Source organism: Pogona vitticeps, chromosome 4, assembly GCF_051106095.1.
Source record: "Pogona vitticeps strain Pit_001003342236 chromosome 4, PviZW2.1, whole genome shotgun sequence".
NCBI lineage: Eukaryota > Metazoa > Chordata > Lepidosauria > Squamata > Agamidae > Pogona > Pogona vitticeps.
This window is the reverse complement of record NC_135786.1, coordinates 98,397,393-98,422,078: the sequence shown is the minus strand read 5'-3', so window position 1 is coordinate 98,422,078 and position 24,686 is coordinate 98,397,393. Positions and strand designations below refer to the sequence as shown.

Sequence of the window (24,686 nt, the reverse complement as noted above, 5' to 3'; positions counted from 1 at the left end):
AGGCATTTATCTTTGGTTAATTTCAGTGTCTCATACTCCTAAACATTAAATATTTGCATTAATGTTAAGACAAATTTGAATGCTTTAAAAATCTTATAATTCCTTAGAGTCTTAATTTGACTTTATGAAATGGGCAGCCATCAAAAATTCATCTCTATTTTTCCTTGTTGCTATTATAATAATTGCATTGTTATCATGTATTTATTAGATTCTACTCAACCATAACAAGACCCTTGCAGCCTACCTCTGAATTTATGCAATTAGTTAGTATGTATGGGCAGCTGCTTGGCTCTTCCCACTCAATGATTTCCCGATAAATCACCTATTTGTATACAACAAAGTCATTAACCAGCCATGTCAAAGCCATAAAAAGACAAATTATGAATTACTCTGATAAATTAATGGGTGCTGCAGAATAATTAAATCTGTGTTAGATGCATCTCACTAAACCAAAGTTGTTTGGTACAGAAGAAGGATTCTTTTTTTATTATTACTCGTGACTTGTAATGGTGGCTAATTTATAATCTTCTTGTATTTCCTGGCAGGGTGATATCCAGCAGCTGCTGATCGTCAGTGATCCCAGAGCGGCCTATGACTATTGTGAGCATTATAGCCCAGACTGTGATTCCCCTGTGCCCAATGCTCCCCAAGCTCAAGAACCTCAAGTTGATGAAGTGAGTAATGAGCCATGTTTTATTAGATTTATTGCATTTCAGACAGGAAGCTGGAGTTGTGCTTTAGTCAACCCTTTATGGAGAAATTTATTTACGGCTAAAAAGAATGCGTATTTCCTTGCTTATTTCTGTCCTTAAGTTTCACTTGTAATTGTTTTTTAAAGTTATATTATGCTTAACACTTCTTTCTAAAGATTTTTTTTTTTAAAAAAAATGGCATTTTGCTTACAAATTAGTTTCCACAAGAGTATGGTTGTATACAACTGCATCATTATGCATTTAATTATTTATTACTTTGTTGTGTTTGTGTTCCTGAAATTCGATGTACAGACATTATCCCCCATGTCCTAAGTCTTGCTTTCGTGCATGTTTAATTATGCCTAAACCTTATAAGGCTTACTTTTTCAAACTTTTTTTATGCTATCACATCCCTCTCCCACCCTGCACTTTAATAGCTTTCCACATGCTATTTAACCATTTCTCTTTGACACATTGAGTCCTTATATATTTCATGTGCTTTATTATTTTCTTCTGTGTTAAGGGATACAAAATCAATCCTTAACAATTTTGCTGTGGCCAGATTCATAGTACTTATGTATGTATGCTGACATGTGTGCAGTGGTGTAAATCTCATATTCTGATAGTTAAGGAACTGCCAGTCCATAGTCCACATTGTGTGCTGATTGTATAACCCAATGAGAAATGCAACCATTTACTCAACTAGCTGTGATTCACTATTTGTGATTTACCCTTTTGTATTATGAAGTGGGTGGGTGGAGTTCATTTTTTAAACCTCTTTAAACAAGATTTCTGCATTGCAGAACTGCTGCTTCCCTCCTGTTTTAAATTCCATCCATTAGGAGAGTGATATGAAAGACTGATATCACACAGCATGATTCAGGAGGTCCTCTTTCTGGAGGACCAGACATGCTTAACCACTTTTCCTGGGAGAGTTGCGGCCACACTTTCTGTACCAGATCAACAGCAGCACATTCTAGAAGATTGGCTGAATGTGGCCTTTAGCTATTTCATGGGAAATGTTGCTGCTACACATCCTTTATCCTCACACTGCTCACCAAATGGAAGGAAGCAGAAGGGTTTTGTAACACAGGATACTTGTTTTTAAAAGAATTAGGAAAAGCCCATGTGGTCCCTTAAAATTGCATAAACGTAAGATAGGGTGACCACTAAAATAATCAAACAAATTGGGAGCTTTTGTGAAGAAGATTCCACTTCATCAAGCTAAACACCACTGCTTCATGGATAATGCAGAAAAGTTGTACATAAGAGTCCAAAAATTGTTGTTAGATATCTGTGCCATGTCTGTTTGGAGAGGTAATACCAGATTAAGGTTGCAAATGTCATCGGGGGGGGGGGGTTGCTGCCTAAAGAATGATCCCTTGCAGCATGCTTGTAATTTTACACTCTGCTCTTAAGACTGAAAGGTCTGCCAATTACTTTGTGATTGCTCCACCAACCCACTTTGCCTGCTTCCAAAACACAATGTTTCCTTTTTGGGATGAGAAGAAGAAACTACTGTATAGATTAACCTATACTCTGCTCGGCCTGAATTGTTATTCTGTACCCCCAAAAAGGAATGGCTGGGGGCAGCTATTGTGTTATGTTGCTAAAGGAATGACACAATGGCTTCAATAGTGCCAGAATAAGTTGGTTACAGGTAACAGCATCAGATGTCCATAATTATTTCCAAATTTAATTCAGTATCACTGAGTTTGACAGCCAGTGCTGTTGAACCCATAACCCAACTAGTGGATGCCATGATGAGTTGGCAGTTGTGACTAGAGATGGGGGTATTTGCATTCATACATGAATACGAATATCCCCACGCAGCTTGACTTAATGAGGGTCCAGCCCTGGGGCTGGACTGTCCACTCACAAATCCGGTGGCAGCCCTGCTCATTCTTCCAATCATGCCTGGAGCACCGCTCTCTTCCCACTCAACTAGCCACTCCAGGCAGGGGGAGGAAGGACAAGTCTCCTAGCATAGCTGCTGAATGGCCAACTGAGCAGGAAGAGTGTGGTGCTCCGGGCACTATTGGAAGGATGAGCGGGGCCACCACTGTTGCTGGATGTGTAAGTGGATGGTCTGGCCCCAGGGGCTGGACCCTCATTCAAGTCCATCTGTGTGGGGATATTGATAATTGTATACAAATACCCCCATCTCTAGTTGTGACTATTTAGGCATACACTGTATACATGATGTCACACTAAGCACCTGTACGAGAAGGGTATCAAAATCAGTCAGAATCAGTACCTCTATGCTGCTGATGATGGCTGCTTTTTTTTTTTTAATATATGGACCTTTTTGGATTATTTGCATGATTTAAAACACTCACCCAGTCATTTGGTGCTCCCTGTTTCTGTGTATTTTTTTTCTCTTCAAAGGGAAAAGGTACTAGTTTTGCAGTCACTCAGTATAGCAGCAGTTTGTAATTTTGAGTTTGCTTCTAATTTTGTAGCAATTTCAATTATAATTTTGAGTAACCGGCACAAATGGTATAAATTATGTAATTTGTGCAAGATATAATTTTACTTCAAGGTACAGAATTTGCATAACAATTGATGAACTGATACCACCAGAAAACATACTGTCTCTTTTTGTGGTATTTTTGTCCTCATTTGCAACGATCCAATTTATACCCCCCCTCTCTCAGTCTCCCACTATAACTCCAAACTAAGATGGAGCTGATAAATTGCTCAAAATATTTCTAGATGGATTAGTTGGCTATTTTTTGTGATTTTTTTATGTACAAACATTGATTTCACATAGCTTTAGCCAGATGGATAGTTGTCTTTTTCCTCATGGCATTGGAATGGAGAGACTGTTGCTTCCTGTTCTTCTCAGGGCCTCAGCCAAAGGCAGTGAGAAAATCTGCCTGGCCTTATGTCCTTCCTAATTGCAGCCAAAAGCCACATGTTAGAGGAGAGGTTGCTTTATCAGAGGTGGTGACTGAGTCCTGGCACTGCTCAGTTCAACAGCATTGTCTCATATAGCATAAGGGAGAGCCCCGAGGACGTATGCAAGAACAGGATCTCACCTCTCACTGACATACAGTATTGTCCTTCCTTGGCAAGTTGATTTCTACTAAGTCAGCCTACCAAATTTTATAAATTCCTTCCCCAACCCAGTGCTTAATGTCTGGATTTTGAGACAGTGAATGTGTCAGTCAAAAATGCATGGACTTTCCCACAGTGTGCATGGGTCATTTCTTGCTTCTTTAAACAAAATAAGCCACTTTGCTATCTCCACATGCAATTTCAAGCAGTGGGGTGCTACACAGACCTTATGCATAGCTATCTGGGCTAAATCCTGCAGTTTTTGGTTTCTGATCCTCTTGAAACGTGGCCTTCTTAACTCATAGAATGGTGCGAACAGAGACATTGCTTTAGTTCAGGCTTGTCCAAACTGCAGCCAGAGGGCCACATGCAGCCCGGGTCAGCTCATAATGTGGCCCAGTGCAATTTTTTATTTTTAAAGAAATTCCAAAGTTTCAAGTTACACTGCCGGCGCTTGTGGCCGAAATGCGGCTGGGGCACGTCACAACGGTAAGGGGGGAGAGGGAAAGAAGGAGCGGGAGGGGAGGGGAGCTGTGTGACTGCATTATGCCATCTCCGTCAATAGGTGGACCCCCTCCCAGCCCCATAAAGCCACCGGAGTTGAAGCTGGCAGCCTTTGCTGTCAGTAAGCGCGCTTGGAGCGGGGCTGCGGAAGACGGCTAGGGCCCAAACCAAATTTATGTGTGGCCCAAACCATCTTCTAATGTGGCCCAGGGAAGGTGAAAGGTTGGACACCCCTGCTTTAGTTGTTGTCCCATTACAGCGTTTGTGGTTCCTTAAAACGTTAAAAAATTGCTAGGGCACCACCATTTTTTTCAGATGAATACAATAGTTAGAAAAGTGATATCTCATAATAAGATATACATTAGATATATTATGCACCTTCTGTTTTCAGTTGTGAGAAAAAGACATTTCCATTCTCTTGCATAGGACTTGACTTCATTTTGGCTCTTGTTTTGGATTGCTCAGCTTTAGAAATGGGCTTGCAATGTGGGAGATGATAGAGATATATACTGTACAAATATACATTATACCGAGAAAATAGCAATGAAGATGTTCTCTCTCCCTCATGGTATAAGAACTTGGGATTGTCCACTGATGTTGGATGATGGGAGATTTACTTAAGGCAAATAAAAAACAGTACTGGTTTACATGGCTGATAGCTGGAGTCATGAAATTGCTTCTAGAAAATGGAGTGATAACCATCAACTTGGGTTACTTGAGGTCTCTTGCCTTGGGCAGGGGGTTGGACTAGAAGACCTGCAAGGTCCTTTCCAATCCTACAACAATTCTATGATTCTATGATACTTTAAAAATAGACAAGAGATCTTCACAGGTGATGAGTCTGTCAGTGGTTGCCATCATAACGGATATATGTAACCTCCAGTATCAGAAGGAGCATTATTTTGTATTGCCAGTGGCAGAGGTGCTGTTCCATTCTTATCTTCTTGTAGACATTCTAAGCTGAAGATCTGATTGGCAAGTGGGATTGGAACACTGGCCAGATATTGTTTTGATCTCTTTCAGTGTGGCTGCTTGTATGTTTTTAAAGCACCAGTGTTTGGGACAGGGACCTAAGCTGATGCACTGTTAAGAAGTGTATGCTTAGGCTTCAGCAAATACTGAATGCCAAGTATGCCACTGTTTGTGCTTAGCAGACGTTATGAAGCCACTGTGTTCGCCAGGCTTTCAGCTCCTCTTTGCTCAATAAATTACCTCAGCACTACAGTATAGGTTTTTGTTTCCCTTCAGTCCAGTTCAAGCTCTCTGTATCTGGGCTATGGCATGGAAGGTCACATTAAAGGATGCTTCATGCTACACAAGCCGCAATGACAGCAAGCTCGACAACAAGCTTTATGAATGAGTATGAAAAGCTGAGTCTCTCCCTCAGAGAGTTTTGCAAAATCTGAGTGTCAGCTTTTGTAAGTGTTCTCTCTGTGCTATAAACTAAAATGCACTGAACTGTGTCCAGACAAATCACATTAGCTTAGCCACATCTCAGAAGTCAGAGATGGAAAAAAAAGACCTATTTAGTCATGTACGCCTTGGCCTTCTCAAAGCTGAATTGTTCCCTGTATATATATATATATATTCTAGTGAGCAATCCAGTCGGGTTCAAAAAAGTCTCATAGTAAAGGCCCTTCAGTTTGTTTCATGGATCAGTATCCCAGAGCCTCATAAATCTCACAGCCTGACTGGAGATGTAGAAATTGCTCCCAAATGGCAGCTCTGCCTCATTTGTTTTGGCCTTGCCCCAACTGCAAGGATTAGGTGGAAGAAATAAAGGGGGGGCAGCCTTTAAATGGAATGCTTTTTTGGAAGGGAAGATCCAAATGAAACTTAGCCCTGTTCTTTTGAGGACCTCTGCACACCGTATTTTGCAATGCTAATTTAGTTCTCCTTTTCTCTAAGACCGTCCTAACTTGCTGGATTTGTAATTCCTTAGAGACGCCAAGCGAACAAGGTACAGAATCATAGAAGCATAGAATCATGAGGCTGGAAGGGGCCTATAAGGCTATCAGGTCCACCCCCCTGTTCAATGCAGAAATACAAATCAAAAGATATCTGTCAGATGGTTGTGTGCATTTCTCTTGAATGCCTCCAGTGTCGAAGCACTCACCACTTCTCGAAGTAATTGGTTCCACTGTCTTACTGCTCTAACAGTTAGGAAGATTTTCATGATATTTAATCAAAATCTGGCTTCCTGTAACTTGAGCCCATTGTTATGTGTCCTGCACTTAGGGATGACTGAAAACAGATCCTGCCCCTCCTCTGTATGACAGCTTTTCAAGTATTTCAAAAGTGTTATCATATCACCCCTCTGCCTTCTTTTCTGAAGGCTAAACATGCCCAATTCTTTCAGTCTTTCCTCATAAGGCTTGGTTTCCAGACCTCTGATCATTCTTGTTGCCCCGCTGAATTTATTTCTAGTTTGTCAGCATCCTTCAAGGTACCATTCTTGTGTCAGGTCCATAGTATTTAGAAGTACCTGCAGGGCTGAAATCTGCAGTGATAATAAACATCTCATTTAAGAACACATTTCAGTGTGCTTCCCGAGGGAAATTAGAATATTGAAAGTAATAAATATTCCAGTAACCACTGATTTTTTTTTTTTGTATAGTCTTTGGGAATTGATCTCATCAATGCATTTTTGCTTTGAATTATTTAACTTTTAAAGGATTTCTCTTCCTGATGCTACACAAGGTAACACTGTTACAGTTTGCTGAGAAAGGGAGACGTCTTCTGGAAACTGTTGAGTTTGAAATATCTTGTGGAATTAAAAGCAGCAGTAAATAATATGTGGCCTTCAGGCTGTCATGTGATTCTTTGCCCAATTTTGTGGATCTTGCTACCGATTCACAGAAGTATTGCCATGTTGCTGAATTTTGGTGACAGTGACATCAGGAAACCTATGAACAATTTAAGGAAAAGGTATGTACATGGCAAAATACTTATCTTGTTTTGCAGCACAGTCACATTTCTGAAACTTTTCAGGAAGTACAGTTGTCCTTCAAAACAAGGTGGAGGCTCCCTGTGCACTTCGCTCCTAAAACGTAATGCATCTTTTTGTTGCAGAATGGCAATGGCAAGTTCAATAGTGTGCAGTGAAAACCTCCAGCAACTTTTGAGAATTCTGGGCTGCAGAATTTAGTCTCAATCCCATGTAAAGCAAAGTGTGCTGCTTATATACTGGCCCATAGTGCTTAAATACTGGGTGGCCCCTGAGCTGGATACTCAGTTTAACAGCCTCAGAAGGATGGAAGGCTGAGTCAACCTTGAGCTGGCTACTGAATCCATTGGAATTGAACTCAGGTCATGAACTTAAAGGAAATACTGCAGTTTAACCACTATGTCGTGAGGCTTGTGCCTGCCCCTACAGACTGTGGCAACATAAATGTTATGCCAAGTAAAAGGAAATCTGTCATTTCTGATCCAATTGAACTTTAATATATTGTATCCATGACAGTCTTCTTTGTAATGTTTCATCTTGTAAGACCTAACATGCTATATGACTTTCTTTATTAACATCTGAATCAGGTTGCAGGGGGAGGTCCGTTTAAATGCAGTCAGAAATTCAATTTCATTGCTACATTTAAAATATTTCTGGAATTCTGGAGCATCTGTCGTATTTATTTATGTATATTTATTTATTTATTTATTGAATATGTCAATGCAAGAGGTAACATAAGTTACTCAAAACTTACTGTTTAATTAGCATATTAAGGGTATTATAAATCCATATTTCCCTGTGGAAAGATGATGGTACTCCTTGGTTTTTTTCCTCAAATACCACATACTGTGGCTGAGCAGCTCCAGGCTCTCCTGGATGAAACGGATTATCTAGATCCATTTCAATCGGGTTTCAGGCTGGGTTATGGGATGGAGACTGCCTTGGTCGCCCTTTGCCAGGAGAAAGAGAGGGGGAATGCATCCCTGTTGATTCTCCTGGACCTCTCAGCGGCATTCGGCACCATCGACCGTGGGGTCCTTCTGGATAGATTGGCAGGATGGGAATGGGAGGCACCATTTTACGATGGTTCCACTCCTACCTGGCTGATCAAGTCCAGAAGGTGGTGCTGGGGGACAACAGCTCTGATCCATGGCAGTTGCATCATGGGGTTCCTTGGGGTTCTGTACTGTCCTCATGCTATTCAATAGCTACATGAAACTGCTGGGGGAGGTCGTTAGGAAGTTTGGGCTGAGGAGTCAGCAATATGCTGATGACACCCAGCTCTGCCTCTCATTCTCTACCAATCCAGGTGTGGTAGTTGCTGTTCTGAACTCGTGCCTGGACCCGATAATGGACTGGATGAGGGTCAATAAACTGAGGCTCAATCCAGACAAGTCAGAAGTGCTGCTAGTAGGTGCTCCACCAGATAGGTTAAAGGGCCATTTCCCTGCCTTAGATGGGGTTACTCTCCCCCTAAAGGACAGGGTCCACAGCTTGAGGGTGCTCCTTGACCCGGGTCTGACCTTGGAAGCCCAGGTAGACTTGGTGTCCAGGGGTGCCTTCTTACAGCTGTGGAGAATACATCAACTTTGCCCTTATCTGGATGAGTGGAGCTTGGCAACAGTCACACATGCACTGGTAACAACCAGACTGGACTACTGCAATGCACTATACGTGGGGCAGCCTTTGAAGACGGTCCAACGACTGCAACTGGCACAGAACCCTCTATTAAATCCTCATATTTCAGGCAAGGTGCTGATACATTCATTCCCCAGGAACTCCTATTTCAAAAGCAAAGTTGTTTCAAAAATCTAGAATAGTTTTTCTCTTGTGTTACTTAGAAAACAAACAGCATCCAAAGGAAACCTGCCCTTGCCCCCTCCAAGAAACAGTGAATATCTTCTTCCCTTTGCTTTGATGAAGTGATCTTCCTGAAATGTATCTAATGTAGAAAGCAGTCTCTTTCACTGGATCTGCCATGGTGATCAGCCTGTGTAATACAAATGAGCTCCTTTCTCTGGTAGAGGAAGAATGAGGTCACAATGGAAAGATTGTGTCACACCAAGAAATGCCAGGTTTTGTTCATCCCTGAGCTTAGTATCAAAACACCCATCCATGTGCAATAATAATTACAAACAGACCTTTAATATGTTCACATAGGTATATGGTAACTTCAGACATTCTAAATAAGTGTCAGGAGAGGACGGGCGTTTCTATACTGCTGATGTCATATTACAAAGAAAAAATTGCATGGGAGGAGAATTATGCAAATTGTTTCTGCAGCTGGAGCCTGGATACTTTTCTGCCGTCTACTTTATTTTCAGTAGGCACACTGAAGGCACAATATTATGTTTCCTTTTCTGGATTTAATGTCATGATGGGAGCATTCTGGGCTTTCGTTGATCAGTTTGAATCTGGGCACTGATAATGAACAATGATGTTGCTACATCATTAGTGGGATTCTCTTCAATACTGTTTCATTTTGCATAATTTATTGGGTAGAAAGGTTGAGTTCTTGGCAAAAGATGGTCCAAAAGGAAGAACAAAAGCCACTTTTTTACTTTTTTTTTAAAAAAAATACTGAACCACAGGTCCTGAGGTTTCCATGGGCTTCCACTATTTCTGATGCACACCACCAGTAATTAGGATTTTAGTTCCTGCGGTGGCATGTTTCTGCACCATGACTAGGACCTAGAGCACAGTTACAATACTATCATAGTATAGAATGGCCTAGAGAACACCAAGTGGACTTGCCAGTAATTATCAGTTTTCCCCATAAAATCATATGATGCTTAAGGAATCAAAGAGAAAATTAGGGGAGTGCCACATTTGATCACAATTTTCATGAGATTAGTTTGCCCAACACAACTTCTACATTTGAAAGCGGCCATAGCTCAGTTGTAGAGAAATTACAGAAAATCCCTTTCAGATTCACTCTTTAATCAAATGGTGTCTTTCTTGGAGCGAACCAGCCCATCTCCCAAATAGTCCTATCCATGCCTTTCTGAGCCTCTATCAGGGCCTTCTACGTTTTTGATATGGGTAGGATTGCTCTGGTTAAGATCAGTTCCAGCACATATGATTGCTGGGACTGATCTGAAGCAAGCCTCCTGGTTTGAATTTGTTAATATCATGAAATGGCTTAATAAGCAAACCACTTCTGGATATTAGTAAATTAATCTATTTCTTGGCAGAGGGGAAGGAGAAAATGAATTTTGGGGGGGCTGTATAGTAAACTGTCACTGATGCACTGCATCCATTATTTAAAAATATTTTCTTTTCCAGCCAGCCGAGGAAGTGCCCACAGTTTGTTTGTTTGTTTATTGAATGAATTTGTACCCCGCCCATTTAGTCAACTGACTACTCTGGGCGGCTAACAACATATAAAATACACCATTTAAAATATAAAACAAATAATACATCAATAGACAAGGACTCAAGATGAAAGAACAAAATAAATCAAGAGGTGGCTGGAGGGAAGGCTTGCCGAAATAGCCAGGTTTTCAGTTGGCCTTTGAAAATGCCCAGTGAAGGGGCCATATGAATCTCAGGAGGGAGGCTATTCCAAAGGCGAGGAGCCACTGCCGAGAAGGCCCGGTTTCTTGTTTTTTCCTTCCAGGCCTCCCTCAGCATTAGGCTCCTCAGCCTCACCTCCTGATTGATCGAGTGATAGGAGTAGATTTGGGTGGTAGGAGGTGTTCCATCAGGTATTGAGGCCCTAAACCGTTTAGGGCTTTATACGTAGGTGTTAAAACTTTGAAATCAATGCAGAACCAAACGGGCAGCCAATGTAAGTTGAATCCATAGTGGTGGCTTCTACTTCAGGCAGTTTCTCAACTGACCCTTTAAGAGAAGGCAAAGAAGAAGAAAAATTAAGAACTGGTGCAGCACAGTCCCTACACAGTAGAAACCATTTCCCTCACTGCCCCTGTCCCTCTGCTGAGGAGCAGAGGAAGTTATTAATTTGCTAATATCTTGAAGTGGCTAGCTTATTAAGCCACTTCACGATATTGCAGGAGCAATTTCTGTGTGAACCATTGGGTTTGATTAGATCAATTAAGCCCAACTGCACCAAAGCAGCCCACGATAGCTTGCTCGCTGCTGCTGCTGCTAATGTTGCTGCACCCTAAAGAGGAACATTTCGTATGTGCATTATAATTGTCTGGATTTTCCAAAATGAATTAGATATTTTTCTGATTAGATTCTTTTATAAATGATGCTAAATTCTCCTTTAGGGTTTGGGAGGAGAAATATCCATTTTTCTTAGGAAAGAAGCTGTGCTGATTTGCTAGGGCATGAATTATTGGCCTGTGAAATATAATACAAATATCTCTATGTCATTTTATGGTTGCAAACCAAGTTTTCTGTTAACATGGATTCTGTACATTTTTCGTCTCTGGTCCCAATCCACTCTGACTGGTTCTTAACTTCAGTGCAGTTGGCTTCCTTTAAAGACAATTAAAATGTGTGGATGTTCTTTGGCTCAGTTCAGAATAAGTGTGATATTTCTACTTTATTGGAGATAGTGTGAAATCCATTTTATTTCTGTCCATAAAATGGAGGACAGAATCTCAGTTTGTTACCAGAATGTCTTAGGCCAACCCTGAGGTTCCAACCTTGCCCCCCCCCCCCCCCCCCGCCATTGAGCAGCTGGATGCCCTACAATCAAACTGACTTCACTAAGACAGATAGGACTGGAAAATATTTTTCCCTGGTTTTGAACAATCTAACTGTGTCTGCAGTGATTGCTGTCTTCAGCTGGAGGAAGTGAGGACGGGAAGTCTTTTATCCTTTTCTCCCACTTCTGCACAGCCGTAAAAATGAATTGCAAGTGAATTTTTTTGTACAGGTCATCATGCATGATTTCATGCTCAGTTTAGGAGTAAACAGTACATCTGTAATGTTCGTTAATATGTTAATTAACCTTTAAGGGAAAAGCACGACTGTAAATTGATCTACACCCACAAGGGGAGGCCTTAACATATAAATCAGATTGATCAATAATGCAAACAATCAGTTCCTTTTCACCCTTCCATGAACATGGGCATCAGTTCAGACATCTTAATTTTATGTGCAAGACTGTATTCATGCTATGTTACTATTATTATTTTAATGCAGAGAATGCCATCACGTGAGCCCTCACCAGTAGTCCTACAGTGGTAAAATACAGAGAAACATCTACAACTGCAACTGTTAGGCCTCAGAATATGCATGAGACATTTTGGGAAGATTTCTGAAAACTGTGATCAAACAGAGGACGACTTGATCTTTGGAATGTGCCCCTGCTGTTTCTCTGTCCTTCCCTAAACAATGGGACTGCTTTCATGGGGCCAATTCCCTTCCCTTTGGAGACAAGACCACTAGAGCGCAGTGACTTTACTTAAAAAAAATTTTTTAAAAAAACAGCTTATTTATTTTGAGACATACATGATGGGAAGGCATGGTTAAGGGAACAGGAGCTAGTCAGGACAGATTCCAAGGTAATCCCTAGAGTAGAATCATTACCAAAGTTCAGAAATCCCAGCATAAACTGGCTGCTTCTCTCTCTCTCTTTTCAATAAAGAAACCAAGGGATGGCAGAGGCAGAGATTTCTCCATCTATATGTGTGTTTTTCATTGAATGTAAGCATTCTGAAAAGTTACCCCCAAACAACTTGCTAAGCATTCTTCTCTGGGTAGATGGCCACTTGAATGATAGCACCCTGGGCTTTTCCAAATACACTTTTGGTTTGGCCAGGAAAGAAAATGGCTCCGCTGGTTATCAATGTTGATAGTAATTCAAAGATAATATGTCTTAAAAATGGCCGATGATCTGTCATCTCCTGATTTAATAGAGCAGCTTGATGTCAGGCTTCTTTTAAAATATGCATTATTGCTATAATCTCCTCTTAGATGAGATGCCTCTATGTCTCTTTTGCAAGGAATTAATACATACCCTTGCAGCTTCAGAAAGGCTGAAGCCTCAGGATGTTCCTAGAATGTATATTTGGGCTCTTCAAGGGAAGAGAGAACAACCTACACTCCGGATTAAATGTTTAATGGCTACTTTGATGATTGTGGTTTATGAAGCTGTGCAGATTGCTTTGATCTATTCATAAACATACACTATGTGGACTTTTGGGGGAAGGGTTAGCCCACACTATTCACACCTTTTTTGTAGTAATAACTGGTGTAGGGAAGTATAGCATGAAACTGTGCAGTAACACATGTTGAGTGGCCTCCATTCCCATTATAAGGTAAAGGTAAATGTTCCCCTTGACAATTTTTGTCCAGTCGTGTTCGACTCTAGGGGATGGTGCTCATCCCCGTTTCCAAGCCATAGAGCCAGCGTTTGTCCGAAGACAATCTTCTGTGGTCACATGGCCAGTGCGACTTAGACACGGAACACTGTTACCTTCCCACCGAGGTGGTCCCTATTTATCTACTTGCATTTGCATGCTTTCGAACCGCTAGGTTGGCGGGAGCTGGGACAAGTGACGGGAGCTCGCTCTGTCGTGTGGATTCGATCTTACGACTGCTGGTCTTCTGACCCTGCAGCACAGGCTTCTGCGGTTTAGCCTGCAGGGCCACCACGTTCCCATTATAATATCATACAAATGAAATCTGGGCCACAGAGCAACCAGGATCTGCCAAATGATGCTTGGTAATTCCAAAACCTACCTATTTTGAATCAAAGCTTGGAAACATTAATATTAGTATCAATATTTAATTGCATAGAAGATCAAAGTAATTAACCTTGAACTATCAAGGAAGTTAAATTATTGATTAATTTTTGAATCAATTTGTTAAGTCATTAAATGGCTAAACTTCCTTAATATCCCTTAGAACTGCTGAAAATGACCAGAACAGATGAGAGTAATAAGAGAAAATACTAAAAAAAAAATTTTTTTAGCATGTAAAGAAGTAAAATAACACATTCTGGGGGGGGGGGGGGAGAGGAAATTTGACTAACTAACAAATTATTTCCAAGGTCTGTTTGAAGCCCTGTCTAAACCCATTAGCCATTGGGCTAAATTGGATATCATTTATACCAGTGGTTCCAACCTTGAGTCTCCAGATGTTCTTGGACTACAACTCCCATAAATCCTTGCCAGCACAGCTAGTAATGAAGACTTCTGGGAGTTTTGGTCCCAGAACATATGGGGACCAAATATTTGGAACTATTGCTTTAAACTGTGGTGGGTTAGCTGCATACTTTGATGTTGTACTGCATCAGTATCCAAAATTCATGCTTTGTTAACTTCCCCATGTATTTATGGTAATATAATACAGAAGAAAAGTTGCAGCTGCATTGCAAAGGATCATGTATTTTTCCTGTGAGTACAATGCACAATTGAAATGCAGTTTGTTTGTTTGTTTGTTTGTTTGCTTGTTTATTAAAAGTGACTTTACATTTTGTTCAAATGTCAGGGGCAACATCCTAAAATATTTTCCAGTTAATCGTGTATGATGCAATTCAACCCTCTAAATACCTTTACTTTTTATATGTGCCTTTGGTGTTTCTTATTCATGAATGACTAGTTTTTCAAACTGTGCCCCTGGCACTGCTTAGCATAAATATCAATTTACTCACTGTGTGCCCTTTAAAAAAAAAAAAATCCTAGCATACTTGGCACCAATTTTTGATTCATTCAGTGTTTCTGTTTGTTTTGTGGTCTCCAAAGAACTTTTTCTAACCTGCCCTTAGCAATTTTATTAGCCACAAGATTGGCAGAGTCCACAACAGTCACTAATTTTGCTGTCACACAGATCCTATCATTGTTAATAGTATATGGTTAAGCTGTGTGCAATCCTGTTCTCAGTGCTGAGTAACTGCCAATCTGAGTACCCTACCATAGCTCAGTGGTGCAGCATATGCTTTGCGTGTAGAAGATTCTGTGTTCAGTCTATAGTTCAGGGCCAGGTAGACAGAGATGGGCATGGTTTCTGTTTGAAACCCTGGAATCTCTGCTGTCACTCAAGACAGTTGAGTGGGAGGGACATGTTGTCTGGTCTAATACAATGCAACTTTCTACAGTGGTGCCTCGACTTACGACCCTAATCTGTTCCAGAAGATGGGCATAACTCTAAATGGTCATAAGTCGAAGCGCCATTTCCCATTGAAATGCATTCTAGAATTTTAAAAAAATACCCCCCCCCAAAAAAAGCACATAGAAAGCCCCATCAGAAGGCTCTGGGGCTTTAAAAAAAACTCAAAAATAAACAACAAAGCAAGCCACGAATGTGCTAGGGCTTTAAAAAACAAACCAACCAAAAATAAACAAAGGAACAATATCCGTCACGAGGTGCTGGGGCTGCAAAAATAATCACCAAAAAACAAAACCACACATCACAGAAACATAACCCCCCAGCCCAAACCCACCCTGCAAAAGCCACCCAGAACAGTTTTTAAAAAGCAAAAAAATCACCAAAGAAACAGAACAACAGAGCACAAAAACATAACCCCCCAGCCCAAAAGCGCCACTTTACCTTACCAGTCCGAAGCCTCCTCTGATCGCACTCATTCCCCGGCTGCAGCCGAGGCGGCGGTGGCGCGACTGGCCATGGCGGAGGTTGAGGCCGGGGCAAGCAGCTGGAGTGCCCCAGCCAGGCTCAGCCTACTGGCATGGGATGCTGCCAGCGCCGCCAGCACTGCACACTCCGTCCCCCTCAGAGCCCGCTGGGCAGCAGTGGCACTCGCGCAGCTGCACGGCTTCCATCGGTACTGCCTCCATGCCGGCTGGCTGGGCCTGGCAGAGCCTCTCGCAGTGCTTTGACAGCGAGGCTGTCAGAGAAGGGCAACCACTCTGGTGGGGCCAAGCACTGAGCGCAGCCCCGCCAGGAAAGAGGAGGCAGTGGCATGGGAGGACCCATCCTCCTGGAGCCGGGATTGGGGGGCCCTCCCCCTCCGCGCCGAGGCCGAGACCGGGATCCTACCATCAGGTGTGGTAATGCCCCCACCCCCGCCTCCCCCAGCCGCTGCATCCCTTTCTCTAACCATTGGGGTGAAAGAGCTACAAAGAAGCAGCCTCTTCACCACCAATGGTTTGAATTTCCCGCCTTTCCTCCCAGCCTTTTCCTGGTTGTAACTTGAAGCTCTGGCCGCAAGTTGAAGCAAAAGTTTGCAGCTGGAGCTGGTCGTAACTTGAAATGGTCAAAGGACCACTTTATGTACTTTCTATATGTTCAAAATACTTAAGAGATACAAAACCTTATATATATAAAACAACATTTTATTAACATTTTATCCTGCAAAAAAGGAATATATATTGGAAGTAGCTCGTTACAATGAACAAAGTGGTGTCATTTGCTGAAAACGTATCAAAAATTCATAAGGGATTTTGAATCAATTATCTATGGTAGACACAAACGAAATTTGTAGAAACATCATCATTGATTATATACACCATTCCACACAGTGGCATGGGCTTTATATTCCCTACAGAGGGAATGTAAAAGAACACGAAGGGACTATAAAGCATAGTTGTTATTTATCTGATTAATACAATGAAACCATATGCTAAAGAATATGTCATGAGTAATTTAATTTTTAAATGTATGCATCCATTCTGACAGCTTTTCCATTAGTGCCAAATTCTCTCTTTCTAGTTATCTAAAGAGAGGCTTTGAACAATTTTTCATGGTAACTGTTTTAAATAGGCATATAAAAGGGATCAAACCTTTGCGATTCAGCTCTTGGCTGTTCTCTGTAAATGCAGAACAAATACTGAACATGGGAGACAAGTGTATCAACTACCCAGTTTTCTTTTCCATTTCTTTAAATGTAGTCATCCAAAAGGGAGCAATGATCATGCAAGCTCATTGCATGTGACAGTAGGAGCCTAGGTCTTTGCATCCCCTTCCAACATGTGACACAAACTTTGTTCGTATAGTTGCTCTTTAATAGAGTCATTTAGCACGTTACCACCTTAATGTTCCATTTATGTATGTTCACAGAAATGGAATTTGCATTTATTGATTAATTTATTTAAAATATTTTACCCCACTTTTCTCCTTAAAGAAGACCCAAGATGGCATACATCATTAAAATACAATATTTAAAGCTACAAACAGTAAATACTGTATATAAATATTGAAAAGAATCAAAGAAATACCACACTAAAAAGCAGCAAAGTAATACCAAAAACATATTCAAAACAGTAAGGCACAACAGTCCATTGAGAAACCTAATTCAGGCAGCCATTCACTAAAGCAGGGGGTCCCAAGCTGTGTACCACAATACCATGGTGCACCACCATACCCAACCAGAGGCGCCAGGGGAAAAGGGAGGGAACATAGAAGTATGAAGGCTTTAGAAGAGCTATTCATAGTTCTATGTCAAACTGGAAGTGGAAGCCATTTTCCTGCCTCTCTTTCCCCATCTCCATGTTCCCCAGTGGAGGCACTTGTTGGGTGGCCTCCTGTTTCCCACATCAGGACCTGGAAGGAGGTGGGCCATCGGGGATACGGGTGGTGGTGGTGGAGAGATGGGATGGCTGTCAAGATCCTGCCCCTGGTGGCAGAGAAGCCTCTGATGACCTTCTGAGCAAGGGGACCCACGAGTCCAAAAAGGTTTGGAACCACTGCAATAAAGGAAAGCATGCCTGAAGAGAACAGCAAAGATGGGGCTAGCTTGGTTTCCCATGGGAGGGAGTTCCAGAGTCTGGGAGCAGCGACAGAGAAGGCCCTTTCCCATGTCCTCACCAAATACATCTGTGAAGGTGGTGGGACTGAGAGAAAGGCCTCCCCTGTTGATCTTAATACCTGGACAGATTCATAAAGAAACATGTGTTTTTTGAGATAATGTAGCTTGGACCTAAGTCATTTAAAGCTTTTAGGTTAAAAACAGCACTTTGAATTGTGCCCAGAAATGGATCGTCAGCCAGTGGAGCTACTGTAACAGGCGGGGTTACTGTAACTAGCCCCAGTTAACACTCTGGATGTAGTGTTTTGGACCTGCTTAAATTTCCAAAAACTTTCCATAGACAGCCTCATGTAGAGTAATCTACAGTAATCCAGCTAGGGTGTAATGAAGGCATGTGTTACCGTGGTCAGATCAAACCTCTCCAGGAATAGGTGAGGCTGGCACGCTAATTTTAACTGTGCAAATACACTTCTGGTCACCACTGAAACCTGGGCATCCAGGCGTTCCATACCCACCACTGAAACCAGGTTAAGTCCTCAAAGGTGCACTTCTTCACCATACTTCTTTTTACACAGTACCAGAGGAAATGTCCAGCAGTGCATTGTAAATGGTTAAGATGAAACTTCCACTGTCATCTTTAGACTGCAAAATGAGATTCTCAAATGTTGTCATGGGTTGATTTTTTTTTTAAAATATTTTTCATTTTTTGCTTTTGTTAAAGAGTAGGAATTTATTGTATAATCTGGTCAATGTGCAGCCAAAACACCTCCACCAAATCCAGTTTTTCACAGATTTACATCCTTTGCTTGGGGCAAGTCCTTCGTGTAAATCCCTCAAATAATAAAATCCATTAGGTCCCTATGATTTAAAGTAAAATTCATTTATTCTAATCAATAAATAAAGGTTGGCACAAGAAAGGGATTAAGTGCAGTGTAAGGGATATGTTTCTAATGTCATTCTCTCCAAATTTTCAGGATAATATTTAAAAAATGGATTGATTGTCTATATATTTCAGTTTAGAAAGTTGAAGAGGCAGGAAATGAATACTGTACCTTGTATCTCTTCATCATGTAGGTTTACAATTTCAAGTTTAAATAAGGCATTTAACTGAGACACGTTGGTAAGTGGCAATCTGGTAAATAATGTGGAATTTTTTCAGGTCTGGAATTCCTAATCCTACCATCCTACTGTGTTTATAGTTTGAGGATGAAGGAAACTGGCTTTTTTAAACATACGTAGCTAATCAAAAGGCAGAGTAAAGTTTGCCACTTTGTTTGAACAGGGGCCAGAATAAAGGAAAGCAGATGGGAGGATTTGGAAAGAAGAGACAACTTGATTACAGCTAAACACCTGAGTAGAGAATATCTAGGTTTATTATATCCCTATAAGCAAAACTTAACTTGAGGGAAGAGAAGTTTAAAATAGGAGCTTATAAGATCTGAGGGGCAATTAAGGAAAGTGACTCCAAGGTTATTTTAAAGATGTGGAATTGATGAGAACACTGCAGTAATTGCAGTTAACAGGTCTCTGAGGGAGTTATTTATGATTACGGCCAGGATTTTTTGTTTTTCTTTCTTGATTTCCAAGTCTGAGAAATTGCCAAATCCATCTATTCAATGCCTGGAGTATTTCTTTTAAGGGGTTAGAAAGCACACTGCGATGTCCTCTGTGAAATGATTTTTCTTATCATTGATATTAACCCCTGGTAACAGTGGATCATTGTAAAGGATGTTAGTTGACACCCCAATGCAAATGCAAACCAAATTGAGGGGAAACTGGTATTTCTGCCTAGGGCCTCCAAAAAATTCAGTTGGAGGGGAAAACAATAGTGTTGGATTTAATACAGGACTTTGGTTTAGAATAGACAGAGCAACCCCCCTTGTTATTCTCATCACTTCAGACACCAGATGTCGTGCCATTCAGATTTTGTTGAAGGCTTCAGAGGTATCAAATGAAGTGATGGTGTGGGGGCAGGAAAACTCTGGTACAGTAGGAAATGACATGTAATAGCTTTATGGAGTGTGAAACTTACCTAAATTTTATGAAACCAAATTGATAATTTTTCATTAGCTTTTATTACTAAAGGTACCTCTGAAAATTAGAATGCATTATTCCTTTATTTATAATTGAAGTTAGGAGTCAATGCCCTGACCAGCTGCTGTGGGAAGATTTGTCGCATAGTGAGGCCCAGCCCTCTGTTCACCTGGCTCAGCATTTTCAGCTATGCTGACTGACCATCATTCTCCAGGGTTCCAGGTAGAAGCCTACTCCAGTACTCTCTGGACTTACTTGGAACTGTCAACGGTTGAACTAAGTCATCTTGCATACAAACCTGTGTGTGTTGTCCACCCAGGTCATGAATATTCATATGATATCTGCATAGAGCAATGGGAGTGCTGAAGGGGTCAGGAGACTCAGCAGCAGGAGGGGGGGTTAGATAGGGAGTTGGTGAGATGGAGAGTTGAGGAGATTGAAAGTTTGGAGAGGTTTTGGAATTTGGGGGGGGGAAGTGGTGGTTGAGAAGAATAAAGGAGAATGTTTGTTTAAGAGTTAACAACGTTGCTTGTCCTGTCAACACCTGTAACAATAAACAATTTCTATTTGGTTCTTTTAAACTGACATATGGCCTGGACCTCGATTATTAATAATAGATAATGTTGATGTGATCAACTGGTGGCAGCTGAAAGTAGTGTGAGCTGTTAATTTGGTGAAACAAGCTAGGGCCACGTGAGGATTGTGACACTGTGTCTTCCCACTGAGCTATAGCCTGTCTTCGTGTGTGTGCGTGCGTGCGTGCGTGCGTGCGTGAGTGCGTGCGTGTGTGTGTGTGTGTGTGTGTGTGTGTGTGTTGATGGGTCACATTGTTAATAAACAACACTTATGAAGCAGGTCAGTGTTATTAATATTTTACAGATTGGGCTGAGACAGATAGCAACAAGCCCTTGGCCACAGCTAGGAAGCTAATTTGAACCAGGTGGCTCCATCCTGACAGACTTTCGTCACTACCATACAGCAACTCTAGAGATAACAACCCTAAAATTTAAGTTTTATCTTAATAATGCCACCTCTTGGGTATGAGTGTGTGTTGAAAAGATACCTAATGATCAGGGAAACCAAGCCCTGTGAGGAAAGAGTGAAAGAACTGGGCATGTTTAGCCTTGAGAAAAGAACACTGAGGGGAAATCTGATTAGCACTTTTCAAATACTTGAGGTTATGCAGAGAAGGGACAGGATCTGTTCTCAGTCGTCCCAGAGTGCAGGACATGTAATAATGGGCTCAAACTACAAAAAGCCAGATTTAGACTGAATATCAGGAAAAAAACCTCTGAATTATCAGGGCAGTATGACAGTGGAACCAATTACCGCAGAAGATGGTGAGCTCTCCAATGCTGGAGGCATTCTAGAAAAAACTGGTCAACCATCTGTCAGATCTACTTTGATTTGGATTCCTGCACTGAGCAGAGGATTGGACTAAATATCCTGATAGGCCCTTTCCAACTCAATTATTCTATGAATCTGTGATTCTAAAGATATGTCCTTGGAGTGTGGGGACACACACACACACACACACACACACACACACACACACACACACACACACACACACACACACACACAAACGTGAGAAAGTGGGGAAATAGCAGTAGAAAGTCTGTAGCATCAGTATGCACACTATGCAGGCTCAATTGTAAGAGTCTGTCTGTAACTGTCCTGCACAAACGCTTTTTTCCCACTTACCTTCTCTCATAAAATGATTGTACTGAATTCAATGAAGTTTTTAGTCAGTGACAAATTTTCTTTCATTTCTTGTTTGTTTGCCCAGAGAAGCCCATGAATGCTTGCAATTGAGCCTCTTTGGCTGACCTGCAAGAGAAGACAGACACTGAGGTGCTACATTCCTTTTCAGACACAACCTATTTGTTCTCTGTCAATAGAGCTTTCACAGAATCAGCAAGAGAAGTTGAATTTTTTTTTTTTAAAAAAAATCACTTTCAGGGTAATGTGCAGTGTCTTCTTTGCATGTTTTATTTGGCTTTGAAACCTGTGAGTCCACACATTACCATTCATTTAAACAACATTGCTGAACAGAGAAATGCATCATCTTTTCCCCATTTGATTTCAGGCTGCTATGTCCCAAACTCTCAGTGATGCCAGAGTTGTTGTATGAGTTGCCCTTGGCAGGGTTTGGCCAGTTAATGCCCACAGACCCATAGAAAAATGACAGTTTTACAGGAATCTTGTTTAGCCCTCTGACTTCATGAACTGGCCTCTAGTAGTCTTTGAGTTGAGTGCAGCTACTTTCACCACGGAAAATCCTTGTCTCAGTCCCATATCAGATATAAAGATTCCCTGTCCTTATGTCTTACAAGGTTGGGAAAAGTAAGTCCCTCTCCTCCTTTCTATGCCCCAGTATTATTTTTTTTAGCTGGGTAGTTCAACAAATTTGTGACCCAGTTTGAAACCTATTACTGTGTCTCACATCCTTATTTGTGGGTTGGGAAGACAATTACTGTACTTTACCAACTGAGCAAAGTTATAATAGCAATTGCCTTCTTTGCATGGACTTTAAAAAGTGAGAAGCAGTCAATTGGTTATTTTTTTCTTTTGGATCAATCAGTCATTCGCTATGTGTGCTTTGCTTTTACAATAAAAAATTGTGCAAAATGTAGAAATCTGGGGGGAAAAAGTCTCTCACTGGAGGTGAAAAATTTCACATTGGTTAGCAATTCAAAACTGGCTGTCCCAGAATGTCAAGACAGACTGCCTCACTGATAACTAATAATGTTGTGTTAATTGTTCATATTCCTAAGTCAAGAATGTCAATATGATGTTTTTTGAAGCCATAGAATTTTTCAGGTTCTGTTACAAAACTTCATACTTAAACCAGGAGGTTTTGAAGAAACAGGAGTGGAAGGGATGGTGGTAAAGGGTCTTATGGTTAGGATGCTCTCTTTCTGTTGTGACGTTTCTGGTAATCATTGTGCTCCCTATGACATGATTCCAAACTGAGCCAAAGGAAATCATCCATCACCCTTATGTGACACTGTTCAGGTTTTTTTCCAACCTAAAGTGCAGTATCTGTTTACTAGGGAAAACAATGATGCCAAAACCATCTTCCAAACATGCATCAACCAACTGTGGACTCTAGTGGATTCCTAAAATCAGATATACTTAGAACGCATGGGAATGTGTGGGCATAATCTTTCCTTTCCAGAAGGCATTTCAGCAGGCATGAATAAGCAAACAGGGATTACTATTATTAATTTTAGTACTATGTATGCCATCATTCTTGAATAATTGGATTTTGTTATCAGTTTTGTTTCATTTTCATAAGATAGTCACCAGGGAATGTCAGAATGGATTTAAATAAAACACCTGTTGTTACTGAAAAACAGTGAAAGTTATTCTTACATTGTGAGTATAGCAGGGTTTGCCAGGGTTCACAATAGTTTTCAACATGTTGATATTTACTTAAATTGCATTTAATTATTAAATAGGCAGTTTAATACTGTAATTAAATTTGGGGAGTGGGTTTTATTTTATTTTTGTCTGGGAAACTATTATGCACAGTAAAGTAAGACTGCTAAATGGTTAAAATGTGATCTCCATTTTATTTCATTTATTTTATTATTTTCATGGAAAAGCAAGAGATGTTTAAACAACACATGTTATATTCTTGACCTTAGATTCCTTAACTGCAAGTCCTTTGCATGCAGGTGTGATTCAGAAATCAGCCTAGAAGTCCCTGAAGTGGAATGTTGTCTTAGGAATGTCTTAGGCAGAAGTTTATGGCATGCCTCCAAGAATAATTTGCCATTTTGTTATGGCAAGAGAAGGGAACCGTAGATTTGCCTTCCTGTCATGGTATGGTGGAGTCAAAAATAGATCTGACTAGAGCTGAAATTGGTGGGATTTTTAAAATGATAATATAATATAATATAATATAATATAATATAATATAATATAATATAATATAATATAATATAATATAATACAGTGGGGTCTCTACTTAAGAACTTAATCCGTATTGGAAGGTGGTTCTCAAGTTGAAAAGTTCTTATGTTGAATTTGCATTTCCCATAGGAATGCATTGAAAACCATTTAATCCGTATCTGCTCTTTTCTGTCCATAGAAACTACAGTGGAACCTCTACTTAAGAACTTAATCCGTTTTGGAATGGTGTTCTTAAGTTGAAACGTTCTTAAGTTGAAGCAAAATTTCCCATAGGAATGGACTGAAAACCAATTAATCCGTTCTGGCTGTTTTTTTTGTTATGTAGAGGTGCGTTCATACATTGAAGCATTAGTTCCCGTAGGAACTAATGCAAAGCTGGTTAATACGTACTCTACCACTAGGGGGAGAATTTTTTTTAAACCTAAGATGACCTAAGGTTAAAAAAAGAGCAGGAAAGGTTTTTTTTTTCCTGTTCTTATCTTGGATTTCTGTTCTCAAGTAGAAGCAAAATTTAGCAAAGGGAGCTGTTCTTAAGTTGGATTGTTCTTAAGTAGGGACGTTCTTAAGTAGAGACCCCACTGTATAATATAATATAATATAGTATAATATAGTATAATATAATATAATACAGTGGTGCCTCGCTAGACAGTTACCCCCGCATGACAGTTTTTTCGCTAGACATTGACTTTTTGCGATCGCTATAGCGATTCGCAAAACAATGATTCCTATGGGTGAATTTCGCTGGACAATGTTTGGTCCCTGCTTCGCAAACCGATTTTCGCTAGATGACGATTTTGACAGCTTCCTCCGTGCTCGCAAAACAGGTGTTTTTGGGACCTAAGCTTCTCAAGACAGAGATTTAAACAGCTGATTGGCGGTTCGCAAAGCGGCTTTCCTATGGCCA

At 40.8% G+C, this 24,686-nt stretch overlaps 1 protein-coding gene across 5 annotated transcripts in view; it reads left to right on the top strand.

The window, feature by feature from the left end:
• Positions 1–24,686, top strand: part of COL11A1 (collagen type XI alpha 1 chain) — a 280,302-nt gene that overhangs the window by 75,974 nt on the left and 179,642 nt on the right. For all 5 annotated transcript variants that reach the window (XM_072998040.2, XM_072998042.2, XM_020788718.3 and 2 more), the window contains exon 5: positions 546–674. In XM_072998040.2, the coding sequence (XP_072854141.2) occupies positions 546–674 (129 nt within the window). The remainder of the gene's footprint in view (positions 1–545; positions 675–24,686) is intronic.